We start from the raw sequence: 14,185 nt of genomic DNA on the forward strand, positions 1-14,185 counted from the left end.
GGAGACGGTGAGACGAGCATCGACTGAGAAGAGCGAGAGAGTGAGAGTGAGAGTGAGCGTGGGGCAAAAACGAAAGAAGGTATTTCTTAGCTCAATGTGAAGCTGTGAGCGTCGAGCGAGTTAGGTTTAATTTAGAGATTTATGATTTAAAAAAAAAATAAATATTAAAGAAATATATTATATTATATATTATATTATCGATTTGGTTCGGGTAAGCGGACGGTTTCATACCTAAAATAGGGAACTGGACTGGTACCCACCGATTCTCAAAAATTAGAATCGAAAATTGGACCGATTTTTTTAGGAACCACCGGTCCGGTTCCGAGCGATCGGAGGCGATCAGGACGGTTCCCGTTTATTTTTTTGCGCATCCCTACTCTCCACTGGCCAGGAGAATAAGAAAAAGGCGAGAAACTATATTAACCCCCATCAAGAATCAAGAAAAAGTCTCTCTTTCTTCTCCTTCTTCCTATAAAGAGAGAAAAGGAAGGAGCTCTTTTGTTATTCTCCCCTTCTGCAGTCTGCACCAAGTTCCATCGCCCTTTCAGGACCAACCAACCCCCACAACCCAAAGCTCTCTCCCTCTCTCCAACAGCTTGAGATCAGTTCAATTCTTGCTCCTGTGTCCCTCTGAGTGATGGGTGTGTGCAGCCGGTGTTCCCACACTTCTCACATCACAGAGATCATCATCACCAGCTTCTTCCGCCACAAGCCTTAGATTCTCCACCTCAACAGAGACCGCAAAGAGAAAGAAAATCGAGAAAGCTGATCGCCTGAAGAAACCGCTTTCATGGAAGCAGCTTGAGCGAGAGACTTTGACCAAGAACCACCCTTTTTTGTCCTTCTTTATTTGCTTGCAACCTTTGCTGATGGCGGGCGGTGCTTCGGCTTCAGCTATCACGACTCTGCTTCAGAACCAGAGGGTCCCTCCTCTTTCTTCTTCTGATACCTTTTTCCTTTCTGGGTCTTCTCCTTTTCTGGGTACTCTCTCTCTCTCTCTCTCTCTCTCTCTCTCGATTTTGAGGAATTTATATACCTTCATGTAAACTCTGTTTGTGGAGCTTGGGTTCGTTTCTTTCGGTGGATGGATAGATTTCTTTGTCTGTTCGATTCATTTTTGTACTGTGAGTTCATATAGTGGACAATCATTTGGTGAAATAGAACACATAGATTAGTGTAAAACTGTGCAGGTGCAACTGATCCGCCAGTGTATATTCAAGAACTGCCCTATTAACCCAAGAACTGTTCTTCAGCATGTACAGCTTCTTGTGAAGAATGGTCTGTTTATTTTCGGAATGAGTTGTAATTAGGACCCTGTTGTTCCTAGTGGTCAATGGTCCTTACGGGACACTACCTCATTGACATGGTATCGTGGTGTAGGTCCAAGAGCCATGGTGAGCTTCGAAGATGCTCACAGGGGAAACAGATTGAGCAGACCATTTTTCCGGTCATTCGACCATGATGAAAACGGGGATGACGACCTGGAGGATTACTTCCATCAGCCTGAAAAGAAGAGGCGCCTAACTGTTGAGCAGGTACAGTTTCTTGAAAAGAGTTTTGAAGCAGAGAACAAGCTCGAGCCAGATCGCAAAGTCCAGTTGGCAAAAGACCTTGGATTGCAGCCGCGACAGGTGGCCATATGGTTTCAGAATCGGCGTGCACGGTGGAAGACAAAGCAGCTAGAGAAGGATTACGAAGCTTTGCAAGCTTCTTATAACAGCTTGAAGTCGGACTATGACACTCTCGTCAAGGAGAGGAATGATCTGAAAGCTGAGGTCAGGATCTTGATAGTTCAAACCCTCTAAAAACTGTGGCTTTAGCTGTATGATCAGTTCATAGTTGATCTTTCAGCGGTCACATTTTCATGCTTGCCAGAAAATGTCCAGATAGTGTATTATTATATATTACATGCTCTGGAAAATTTGATGAACTGATGAATGCTTTTACCAGGTTCTTAACCTCTCGGACAAGCTGCCTCACAAGGGAAAGGAGGAGGAGAGTTCCGAGTTGTCCAGCAAATCATCTCAAGGGCCATTCCAGAACCCCATTACCGATTCTGTCTCTGAGGACGAAGTGTCTAGAGTACCTATTCCTACATGCCGGCCCGAAGATATTTGCTCAGTCAAGAGTGACATGCTCGATTCTGAAAGTCCGCATTACACTGACGCTGGCCGCTCTTCGCTCTTGGAGCCCGGCGATTCTTCCTATGCTTTCGAACCTGACCAGTCGGATCTTTCTCAAGATGAAGAAGATAATTTGAGCAGGAGCCTTTTGCCCACGCGCAATTATCCAAAGCTCGAAAATGCTGATTACGCCGTCCCGCCCGCAAATTCGTGTAACTTTGGATTCCATGCTGAAGATCCCGCCTTTTGGTTTTGGTCATACTGAGGGCGCCTTCGATGTCCTCCCGTCACTCCTTTGTTTCTTGTATCATATGAGGGGACACGCTATAAGCATGCAATAAGCCCCATCAATAGCTAGCATCTGTCCAAATGCTGTAGTGAGTTTTCTCAGGAAATTTCAAACCTGTGGTGGTTTCCTTGTCTTAGGTTTTGTTTTCTTGGGGATTCCCCCTCAAATGGGATCTTCTGCTTTCTGTGTAAACTAAATAATGAAACCTTGTTTATCAATAGAATGTTGAGCATGTTGCCTCTGCTAGATTAATGGAGTTTTTACTGTGATCTGTAAATTCATCCTGGAGCTCCTGCAACGGGAACGGAACGTGGAAATAGAGAGACCTTCGTGCTCCGGAAACTAACTCGAGAACCGGAGCTCGCACGGTCGAATTGGTGGTGCGAGGGACCGAACTCGACAGCTGAGAGGCGCATACGGGATGACCCACATCCTTAATCAGTCTTAAAAAGGGAAGAGTTTCTCTTCCATCGGCTTATCAGCATGATGTGATGAAGCTGTTCAATCTCAGTGGTGAATGTTTCTTTCAATAAGCAAATATGCAGATGTTTTCAAGCTCTCCTGAGCCGACAACCCTTTGCAGATTTTGATCCTTTCTCAGTGGCAGGCACTGTCGAGGAAACTTTTTCCAAAGAACAAGAGTTGACTTTGCTGATCATAATTGCTTGTCGTCCAATTTCTGATGAATAGAGAGGAAGAAGCAAGTTTGTCATGAAGACAATGGAGAATGGGAGATTGGAAAAGAGGCTGCCAACGTTTTGCTTGGTCAATACTGTCACTGATTCAGGACATCATGCACCTTTAGAAACTAAGCTTGCAGGCTCCATTTATTTCGCAAAAAAATAAATGATCTGGTTAAATGATCTAGAAAATATTTTTCTAGAATTGATCGGTTGAAATAATTAATTAATAAAAAATATTATCATTATCGACAATAATATATGTCTAAATGTTTTTGTAGACGATGAAAATAATTTTCTTCGATTTATTTTTGCAAACAATAAAATCAATCATTTTTTGGAAAATATTTTTTAGGTTAATATCACGAAAAACGCCAAACTGGTACACCTGTGACAAATTTACCATAAACAAATTTTTTGACCACAAAAAATTCCAAACTGGTACAGCTGCGATAATTTTACCCAAAACTAATTTTTTGACAACCAAAAAATTAATTTGGAGTGAATTTGTCACATGTATACCGGTTTTGGGTTTTTCGTGGTAATCACCTGCCGGGAGGGTGGGCGGCCACCCGTATGCATAATCTCCGACATTTTCTTCGGCTGGGCGGTGGATGTGGCCAAGGCCTTCGGGACGAGGAGCTATAACTTCACCACTTGCGGGGCCTATGGGACCTCGACGTACGTGTCCTTGTGGCTCCACTTCCCACACCGTGCAACAGAGTCCTGCAAGTTCATGGTACCGGGATTCCCAGAACGATGCCTCTTCGACAAGTCGCGCCTCGTGGCGATGATCCGGGAGGCAGATGGGGACAACTTGTGGTCCAGATACCTCCGGCCTCAGTTCGAGCTCACTCTCAATTCGAGCGGGTGGTTGTGTAACACGTCCGAGGAATTTGAGCCACTCGGAGCGACCGCCCTGAGAAACCTGGTGAAGCTTCCGGTCTGGACCATCGGTCCCCTTCTTCCTGACGCGATTGTCAGGAACGACGGCTCTTCAGGTTCCTTGAATTCCATCTCTGAACATCGACCTGAAAATTAATTTGGAGTGAATTTGTCACATGTATACCGGTTTGGGGTTTTTCATGGTAATAACCCTATTTTTACATTATTTATTTGTCCCGAAAAACAACGCACCTGAAATAGGTATAATTATCAAAAAAGTCATAAATCTATTGTACGTCGGTCAATTCGATCATGAACTTTTTAATCATGCTAATTTAATCCTAATCGTCAAAAGGTTTAGGACTAAATTAGTACAATCAAAAGGTTTATAGCTAAATTGGCAAATTGTCAAAAGGTTTACGACTAAATTGTCACAATTGAAAGATTTATATCCGAATCGGCCGCCGTACAATAAATTTAGGACTTTTTGGATAATTTTTTTTCCCCCGGAACGCGATGAGTTTTCTCTCATAGTAGTTTAACTTGAGGTGAACGTATCGAACAAGGGGAAAAAAAGTCATAGATTGGAAATGAAGGATGAAGCTTCTGAATTTGGGAATATCATATGCAGGAGCTCAATCTCTTGGAAGATCTTATATGGCTTTACCCACACGGCATACCACCCCCACCGTCCATCCGCGCCGTCCTTTTGTTCGGATTACCTACCGACCATCTCAGAGGTCACGTTTTATAAGGTTTCACCTAGGACACACCGTCGCCCCGCCCCTCCCCAAAATTTTTTTTGAAAATAACGAAGAGGCGCGACGTGTACGGCCGAGATCGCACGAGCCCGTCTTTTCCTAAGCTGATCTCGCGATCAGAAATGCGGAAAGATCTCATCCAAAAACCTGGTACAAGGATAACCGAATCATTTCGACACGTCGGATAACGCGAGGCGTACGTGGTGTTCGCTTGATCGACGGTTGAGATCGGTCGGTCGATTCACACGTACCTAAATTTGGTTCGCTCAAGAAGCATTTTCCAACACAAGCAAAACTCCAAAGCCAAGCCAAATCTCGCTATCACAGGGGGGGGGGGGGCCCACCTGACGTGGCCACCCAAGTGCGACGTGGCCTCCTGTCTTTTGGTTTTCATTGGTGCTCAAGTCGTAGTCAAACCCACCATCTTTTTAGCTTCGATTTTTTCTTTATTCTTTTCTTTTTATTATGTTTCTTGATTTCGCCGTGGGGTACAAAATCACCTTCCCGTCGAAACGAAACTCCCGCTCCGCACGGCGGAATCAATCGGACCCGTCCCACGCAAAAGTCCAACACCTTTTAAATTAGCCATAATTTTTTTGGGTAACTACCATGAAAAACTCCAAATTAATATATCTGTAACAAATTTACTTCGAACTAATTTTTTAACCACAAAAAACCCCAAACCGATATATTTGCGATAAATTTACCTTCCCTTAAATTGGATTAATACAATAAAAAATAACAAGCTGATACACTTGTAACTCCAGACTGGTACAATCGTCAACTGCCACGTGTCATTAAACTCAGAAATTTGACGGTAAAATTTATCGGAAGCTAGTAGATGGTAAAATTGTCACATATGTACAAGTTTAGAGTTTTTTGTGGTCAAAATATTAGTTTTGGGATAAATTTATCATAAATGTACCGGTTTATGATTTTTTATAGTATTAATCCTAATTTTTTAGCACCTTCATTTAAGTGTTTGGGGGAAAATCAACAGGCTCAAAATTAAAAAAATTTGTAATAAAATTTAAAAGGATTGAAGTAAGAAATTAAAAAAAAAAAAGAAGAAGGAAAAAGAACAAGTTTGTGGTGGGGTCATGGAGGGATGCGGTGCGGCGGGTCCCGCCACCGAAGAAGGCGCCGATCACGACGGCGACGGGGAGGCATCTGTCCCCAAGAGCTGTCCCCACCCACCGGAAGCCCCAATACGATGACGTCAGCGCCGTGTCAGCCCCAGTCCGGTTGCTTTCAGCGGGTGTGGGGGGGGGGGGGGGGGGGCCCACGGGGTACACGTGCCCGTCCCGAGCTGACGTTTGCAACATAGGACTTTTCGGACAAGATCTGCCGAATCTACGATTCCAGAGATACGCACCCAATTTTTTTCTTACCGACCCCCCAAAAAAAAAAATTAATTACTAAAACTTTTTTCTCTCTTGATCCGCCGAAAGATGGAATATTTTCCTCACGTGAATCACGAGGGTGAAAAAATAAGAATAAAATAAATAAATAAGAAAAATCGTGGAGGGTCAAAGTCAACGGATCGAAGGCGTGGTGAAGTGTTGTGTGGGAGATGTCAAAACCTGTTCACACCCCCCTTCATTCTCGTTCGCGCATTATCCTAATGTGAGCGAAGACGACATTGAGCTTGCTTCGTGACTTGTAATTGTCACACCACGAATCTTACTAGAAAGGGGGAGTGACATGTGATACGGCCGTCCTTCCATCCGTAGGATGCAGCCTTGGACGCAGCCTCGAATACAGCCAAAGAACCAATTCCCGAAAATCTCCGTCGATATCGCTCTTTTTTAATTGTTAGGATTGCGAGTTCGACGGTTTGAGTAATCTTTGTCGATCGTAGGCATTCTCAGGTGAGTGGTGTTATCTCTTCTTTAAGTCTGTAAACTCATGTTTTGAAAGTGATAAGGATTTGAGTATCGTACGAGTTATTAAAGTATGTTTGTCGTATAAAAGTCCGGATCTGTAATTACTACCTTTCAATATTTAAGAATGATTTAATAATGGTTTTAAGAAATATATTGCAAATGGATATATATGTATTATATTGCGAACTAGTTTACGAAATGAGTTCTAAAATGATTTGAGAAACGTTTTATAAAAAAAGTTTCGAAATGTTGTACACATCAACTTGTGAATTTGGTTTATGAAATGATGTGAAAAATGTTTTGTGAAATGTGTTTCAGTTTGGCGAAGGAAGTTAAGAAAAATTATTAGTTTTGTTTTGTGAAATCAATTGGTGATATTGATTGTGGATTTGATTACTGGTATTGGAGGATGTGGGTTTTGTGCTCGATATCGTTGTGAACTCATTGAAGGGTAGGGGGTATGCATACCGGTTTAGAATATCCTTCTGAGCCAAGTCACCAGCTTTCTAGGTGAAGACCTTGCCAATGGGGAATCTTAGTAGCCATGTCACCAGGTATTATGTTGTGACCATTGTTTGATATTGAGCAATAGATTGGTTGATGGAATGGCCTATCGACGTGTGATGTGATATGAGATTCATGAATGGAATAGACCATTGATATGTGATTTGAGATTGGTCAATGGAATGGACCATTGACGTGATTTTCAATAAAGATTGATCAATGGATTTGACCATTGATATTTGATTTGAGATGATGATTTAAATGAGTATTTCTTATTTTGTATAAAGCCTTGTTGAAATGAAACAACTCGTGTTTGATTTGATATGTAAATTAAAGAGTTGGATTATGAGTTTTTGGTATTGCTCTCTCTTTCTCTCTCTCTCTTTATATATATATATATATAGTAGCTACTCGATCTGCTTAAAAGAGATATGTATTACCCACTGAGCTGTGATTGCTCACCCCTCTTTTCCAATCTTTTCAAGTTTCTTGATTAGTAGTTAATAGAGCGAGAGGGATGTCATCGGGACTTTTGGGAGTCGAATTTTATGTTGTGGTTTAAGGTTGCATGTTTTGGGTGGAAGGACGGCCGTGTCATCCCATTCTGGTAGGTTTCGGGGTGTGACAGAAATTGAGTTGGGAAAAAAGTTGGAATTGAAATTAAGTTCTTGACATTCCTGCTCTGAAAACCATGGCCGAACAATCATCGGAACGCTCTTCAAAAGAGTAGCCAAAGTAACATGGTTTTATGCAGAATGATGTCGGGACCAAGAAATGTGGTCTCGAGGCGTCTTGGCAACGTCACAATAGGAGTGAGCATGGTTCCAGGTTCTACCTTGGAACCTAAGAACTTGATCAGTGGGAACCTGTAGGTTCCAAGTTCCAAGGTATGCAGGGTAGGTTCCAGGTTTAAAAAATTGGGAAACATGTTTCGACTGATAGGTTCCAGGTTCTAGGTAAGTGGAACTTGGAAGCTAGAACCTGAAACCAAAATAAGTTTTTTTTTTGTGTTTTTTCTTAGTTTACATCTTCGCGTGATCCTGCTGTGTTTTATGACGTTAGATGATGAGTGTATAATCTAGAACCACTAGTCTGAGTTTTCATTTTATAACTTGTTAATGTTTCATATTCTTCGTGTATCTAAATATAATTTATGGTTAGTTGATCATAGCAGTAAGTGATAGTCATTAAAGGTGATGATTCACTACAATTGTTCAATTAATAATACAGGTGGAACTTGACTAGACTCTAGAACCGACCCTCGAATCTTGATAGGGTAGGTTCCAAGTTTCAAAAAATGAGGAACCTATTATGATGGGTGGAACCTATACGGAACATGGAACTGCTCGCCCCTAGCATCGATTCACGCAATGACTTTTCATTTTAGTTATATTTATTTAAATTGTAATGTCAAGAAAACTAGTCTTTTGTATTCTCTTTGATGAATGACAAGTTTGTTCAGTATTATGGCGTTCATTTTCGTTTTGATGAAATAAAATAAAAAAAACTTGTTAGACCTTGGAACTTATCCTGGAATCTATGAAATAGTAGGTTCCAGGTTCTAAAAAATAAGGAACCTGTACCCGAGGGTAGGTTTCAGGTGGAACCTGTAAGGAACCTGGAACCGCTTACCTCTACGTCACGATGCACGTTACTATTGCGAAAACAAACTAAGAGGGCAGCTACCCAGCCAATCTTTATAATTAAATACCGTTACCGTATAAGTAGATCTCATTGTAAAAGACCTATTATTAGATAATTCTTATTGCAGAACCGACTCGGCAATGTTTGCAAACGGAGAGTGTCAAGATCGATGGCATGGGGTCGCACCATGGAACTAAGCGAAACTCGACACGAGAGAGTTCCATGGTTCACAACTTCACACACTCAATTCCACCAATTTGCATTCATCAGAAACTTCGTAAGATTTGAGCCAGAGGAGGTCATTTTGCCTCACCTACAACAGTCACTGTCCCATCATCTATAATCTGTACAAACAATGCAAAAACACCAACTTGCCTTGTGTTGCTGGCTGAACGAGCCTCGGGGTGCTTTTCTCTCGGCTGGAATCAAGTCGATTCAGGTATAATAGCTTCTGTACAAATATCCCAGTCTTCTTAGCTTCGCAAAGTTTAGAATTTGTCTTCCATGTACAAGTCAGAATTTTGCGTTCTCCTTCAAGAAACATACCATCTCTTGCTGCAGCAAAATGACAGTGAAGGGGAAAAAAAAAACAGAGGTGATCGCCTGTCCATAATGGTCACACGAATATTTTTCAGAAATCTTAAGATGCATGGTGCGCCTAGCCATTTCTCCGAGGTGCGGTGTTCAACACATCGATTTAAATCTGTCTGTTCAGGTTAAACAGATACTCATCACGCATGAATATCATATACTTGGACTCTTTGTGAAAGGTCTTCTATTAGAGCAGGCAATATGCAATCTAAAGCTCCTCTGAAGTTGGAAAACACGACCGGAACAAAAAAAATTAAAATGGGTGCTTTCAAAAGAAACACCTCGAATATTCGGAAGACACTAGGGTTTGAGGAGGAAAGGGACTTACAATTAGGCAGAGCACAACGCAACCGGTAGCACCTGGGAAAATGGCATACCAAAAATTCAAGTGGTGCAACTTGGCAGCGTCAATGAACAGTATCGGCAAGCTCGCAGCTGCATTTGGTTCATACAAATGGTTTATCTTTTAAATATGTGTTACACACGTAATACGAAGTACCTTGAGATGAGAAATCATGAGGGCACAAATAGGTGGTTACCCGGTGGATGTGTTGAACGGGTATAAATCATGAAAGCAATAGATGCAGCCAGAGCCGTGCTCCGAGCAAGCCAACCTGGCCCAAACATGGAAAATGCTAGCACACCAATGGCCGCACATCCTATCTGAGCCATAAACATGTTATACTTCTGCATTGAAGAGGAAATGAATGAGTCCTTGGCCAAATGCAAGAAAATCATGCCATGTGGCAGCTGTAACCACACCAATCTTTCCGAGAGAAAAGAAGGTACTGCTAAATGCAAGTTCTTCTTGACATGTCTAATGACAGTAACGTTGATATCTGTCGGTTACTTGAGGCTCAATTATTTTCTGACTGGCACAAAGAATCCAGGGGACGTATCACCCAACACATTGTGGGAGACAACAAAGAAATGGTGCAAATTGGGCGATCCTGAAGAAGTGAAACTGGAAGATACTAAACCACAGAAGAGAGGACAAAACAAAGTCATCTTCTGTGGTTATATTATTTTCCACCACTATGAGAACATTGCTATGCTACATATGTATTTGAAGCTTGAAGTTTTTCTCTGGCACAGTAAATGATCAACAGATAGATGACAGCATGCCACGTTCGGTATCAATCTGGAAAACAATATGCATGTTAAAATAGAGAGGGATATATTCCAGAAGTTGAGGCCATGAACCCGAGTGATATCATGTTTCTCTTTTTTGCTGGGTACCGAGATATTTTTTGAGTAGTTTTGCGAATGAAATTTTTCTCATATTGGATAAATTCGAATACAACAAGATAAAGGTACCTTTTATATTTGCAATGCAGACTTGGAATTTTCTAAATTATGAATGCCACCTTCTCTTTCTTATTGTTAGGGAACAAGTAAATATGTACTCAAAATAGAGAAATTGTCAACACGAGCTGTCACGGCATTATGCCATAAAGTTGGCAGCTAATTCCCACAGGACGATGATAATATCTCCGCAGTGTACAAAGCAATTCTTCTTGGTTCAACTAAGGTGGACAAACTGTTAATCCAATCATTCCAATATAGATTTTGTCAATTAGATATTAAAAATCACTCTTGTTTTGCATCAGCTAAGGTTTTTGAGAACACAACACTTGCAAACAGACTAAAAGAAAGGAAAGGAGGGCTATGGAGTACCCGAGCAGCAGGGGAAGAGGGAGCAGTCAAGAGGACTGCACAAACAGCACCAAGAGGAGCAATTGTCATCGAAATTCCTTTTGGTGCTAAAATTTGATCCATCTTTTCAAATATCGCCATTGCAGCAAATGCCCCTATTATGCCAATATATTTCAAAATTAAAACTTACCTCGATCAACGTTGCATAACAGATTACTGCACATATAGTCATTGTATTAGCACTAAACTGTGCTCCAACAGAAAAGGCATAGACAAATTTGAGTTCATGCATACTATTATTTGAAAGACTGAAATGTCGCAAACTGTTAAGGTGACTCAGCAATGTAAGCTTGCTTTCCATCTGTAATCTTCCTTTCCATCTCTACTTCACAAAATGTCAATTTTGAGAGATCATTCATCTGTTTGCACAATGGTAAGCATAACCGAATGACAAAGACCTATATGACAGTCCACGAGGGAGATTTTTCATGGAAAAAACACAAGAAAGAAGGAATGAAGAAAAAGGACCATGGATAAGAACTCGGAGTACATCCAGGAGTGTTGACTTTCGAGAGGTTCATGAGACTAATTTCCAGCTCAGCAACCATTTGAAGGGACCAAGTGAAATTACTTACCTCATTGCAGTATGAACAACAAACGTCTTCTCTGTCTTCTCACAGGCAACAACAACAAATTTCAATTTCGTACAATCATGATTTCTCTATGAAGAATGAAACTAAAAGGAACTTTTCTACTGCATCCCTCAAAGACAGCATTAGCAAACAACATTGTGATCCTTCAATCGTGAGCAGAAATTCCCTAAATTATGCGCAAGCTCAGCGATAATGCAGAATATCGATTCCTTCTACCCAAGGCATTATTGTTTACACTTGTTTTGCTAAATCAAACAATCCCACATCAATGAACAGTAAGAGTAGTACCCAAGCTAGGCCTGGGCAAAACTTTCATGGACATTTCATGGTACACTATCAATCAGAAAAGTTCATATGTTAACTTAGTGAAAAGTTAACCGAAATAAACGGAAACTCGACAAAAGAAATGCCAAGAATATTGTCTGTTTTTTCTAAAAAGGGAATTTCGCAAAGGATAAATAATTATAGTAAAGCCGACGGAGGAAGTAATTAGCGACGGAGGCGGGGGATGATGCTAACCTGCGGCAGGCCAAGCGATGTCGCTGAGAGACGGCGCCGACGAAGCCTTGTCGGGCTTCCAGCTATCCCAGGACGGCGCCGCCGCATTGCCCGATGCCGCCACCACAACGTCAGACCCTCCGCTCCTCCGTCTCCGCCTTCCACTTCCCGCTCCACCGCCGGCAGCCGGTCTGTTCAAACCAAGACCGAGAGTTCTCTCCACCCAACGACGAGCATTGAGTTGCGGAGAACGATGCGACGGCGCAGATAACGATGGACCCAAACGTGTCAAGAACGGGCGGCGACCCGCAAGATTCGAGCGCGGCCGAAGTAGGTAAACGCAATTGACCTTCAGTTGCATGCCCATTTCGTCTCTCTCTCTCTTCCCTGCTTCGAGCCAATCGCTGAAGCTCAAGCATATGGTGTGAATCGTAGAGAGACAGAGAGAGAGACTCTGCTCCGTTGGTCACGAGGCCTTTGGAGGGGTCGAAAGGCCATATGGACGAGAGCGTCTATTATATTCATGCAAGAGACGGGACAAAGTGCCTCCACCCATTTCCTTTCCTTGGACTTTTGATTATAGCGAAGGAGGGAAAGACAAACACCATCAAAAGTCATATGGAGTTTTGTCGTATGATATAACCCAAGAATGGTGATGTTCACTTGTCTTTTCAACGATGGGTAAGATCACCCACGCTGCAAAAAAAAAACCAAAGATCGAGTCACCAACAAGCGAAGTGGACTCGTGACGCGATCTCAATTTCGGAGTCGAGAATGGCCACAGCGACGAGACCCGTGGTCGACGAGGATTAGCTTTAGAGGCGATCAACAGGCAAGCGGGTTTCGTCGAGGATGGCCCGAGCTTTACGAGAGTTTTAGGACCAAATAATCGGTTATTGGGCCTGCGGTGGTATACTGAACTCAAGCCCACGCTGAGAATCGCGCTTGGCAGGCCTAATAGGGCCAGGATGGGCTCTTATGATGGGACAGCCATCTCCTAAAGCTGCCAGAGGGGGCTCGCACATGTTCCACAGTACTAGAGGTGTGCAGAGAAATCAAGAATTGTTTGGACCGCCCGGAACCAGACTGGACCAGCCCGGAAACGGCGGTTCCCTTGAGGACCGGTCCGATTTTCGGTTCTAATTTACTAGAACCGGTGAGTACCGGTCCGGTTCCTGGTTCTAGGCGTGGAATCGCTCATCCGCTCACCCGGACCGGACTGGTAATATATATACACATATATATAATTTTTTAGAAAAATTTCAACCCAAAAAAAAAAGAAAACATTTTTAGAAAAATGAAAACCATAAAATCCATAATCTAAAGCTCGACTCTCAACTCCCATCAACTCACGGTTACGCTTTTAGTCGTTTATCGCCTCCCTCTCTCACTCTCGTTCATCGCCTCCCTCTCTCACTCTCGTTCACCTCCATTTGTGTGAAACTTAGTGGGACCAGTTCCATGGATTCACCCGGGAACTGGACCGCCGGTGCGGTCCAGTTCCCAAGTGGATCCAACGGGCAGTTCTCGGTTTCAATTTCTTGGAACCGGTCCTTAGTGGGTAGTTCTAAAAGAAAGCAAGATCGAAGACAAGGAGAGATGGCTTTGGGAGAAAATTCAATGTATATTTTCTATGTATTACTCAATACACGATGTACACATTTATAATACAATGCATAAATGAATAAAGGAAATACAAAATTCTACAAATCAAATCCAATCCACTTGATCTTTGCATATCATTCCAAACGATATCATATCAATCCAAATGATATCGCATATCTTCCAACACTTCCCCTCAAGCTGGTGGCTTGTAGATGTCTAAGACACTTAGCTTGCTCAGTAGATATGCATGCTGTTTTTGACAGAGGAGTTTGGTGAAAACATCCGCGGGTTGTTTTGCAGTCCCTATCCCTCTTGTTTCAATTATCCCCTCTTCAATCTTCTCCCGTGTGAAGTGACAATCTACTTCTATGTGTTTCGTTCTCTCATGCACCATAAGATTAGCCGCAAGC

General features: G+C 42.3%; 2 protein-coding genes across 3 annotated transcripts; one reads left to right on the forward strand and one right to left on the reverse strand.

The window, feature by feature from the left end:
• Positions 1-437: 437 nt before the first annotated feature.
• Positions 438-2,658, forward strand: LOC115678853 (homeobox-leucine zipper protein HAT5-like). The gene is made up of 3 exons (XM_030602320.2): positions 438-981; positions 1,381-1,775; positions 1,951-2,658. The coding sequence occupies exons 1-3, from the start codon at positions 870-872 to the stop codon at positions 2,386-2,388; spliced, it is 945 nt and encodes a 314-aa protein (XP_030458180.1). The 5' UTR covers positions 438-869; the 3' UTR covers positions 2,389-2,658.
• A 6,348-nt stretch (positions 2,659-9,006) lies between these two features.
• Positions 9,007-12,668, reverse strand: LOC115678722 (uncharacterized). 2 transcript variants are annotated; one of them, XM_056318960.1, is made up of 5 exons: positions 12,192-12,668; positions 11,041-11,174; positions 9,903-10,050; positions 9,692-9,723; positions 9,007-9,327 (listed from the first exon to the last, which is right to left on the reverse strand). In XM_056318960.1, exons 1-5 carry the CDS (start codon positions 12,535-12,537, stop codon positions 9,286-9,288), a joined length of 702 nt encoding a protein of 233 aa, XP_056174935.1. In that variant the 5' UTR covers positions 12,538-12,668; the 3' UTR covers positions 9,007-9,285. The 2 variants fall into 2 exon arrangements, with proteins under 2 accessions (XP_056174935.1, XP_030457996.1); XM_030602136.2 differs by having other exon boundaries at positions 9,692-9,798; positions 12,192-12,662.
• Positions 12,669-14,185: the final 1,517 nt, after the last annotated feature.

Source organism: Syzygium oleosum, unplaced genomic scaffold (assembly GCF_021117445.2).
Source record: "Syzygium oleosum isolate NSW1041296 unplaced genomic scaffold, Sole_v2.1 Sole_v2.17, whole genome shotgun sequence".
Lineage (NCBI taxonomy): Eukaryota > Viridiplantae > Streptophyta > Magnoliopsida > Myrtales > Myrtaceae > Syzygium > Syzygium oleosum.

Excerpts from the sequence above, each read along its gene's own strand:
- LOC115678853 (XM_030602320.2), top strand. The coding sequence starts at position 870 with ATGGCGGGCGGTGCTTCGGCTTCAGCTATCACGACTCTGCTTCAGAAC. Across the intron at positions 982-1,380 it reads TGGGTCTTCTCCTTTTCTGG|GTCCAAGAGCCATGGTGAGC; the intron begins GTACTCTCTCTC and ends ATCGTGGTGTAG. Across the intron at positions 1,776-1,950 it reads GGAATGATCTGAAAGCTGAG|GTTCTTAACCTCTCGGACAA; the intron begins GTCAGGATCTTG and ends TGCTTTTACCAG.
- LOC115678722 (XM_030602136.2), bottom strand. The coding sequence starts at position 12,537 with ATGGGCATGCAACTGAAGGTCAATTGCGTTTACCTACTTCGGCCGCGC. Across the intron at positions 9,799-9,902 it reads CCGTTCAACACATCCACCGG|CTGCGAGCTTGCCGATACTG; the intron begins GTAACCACCTAT and ends AACCAAATGCAG. Across the intron at positions 9,328-9,691 it reads GCGTTGTGCTCTGCCTAATT|CAAGAGATGGTATGTTTCTT; the intron begins GTAAGTCCCTTT and ends ATTTTGCTGCAG.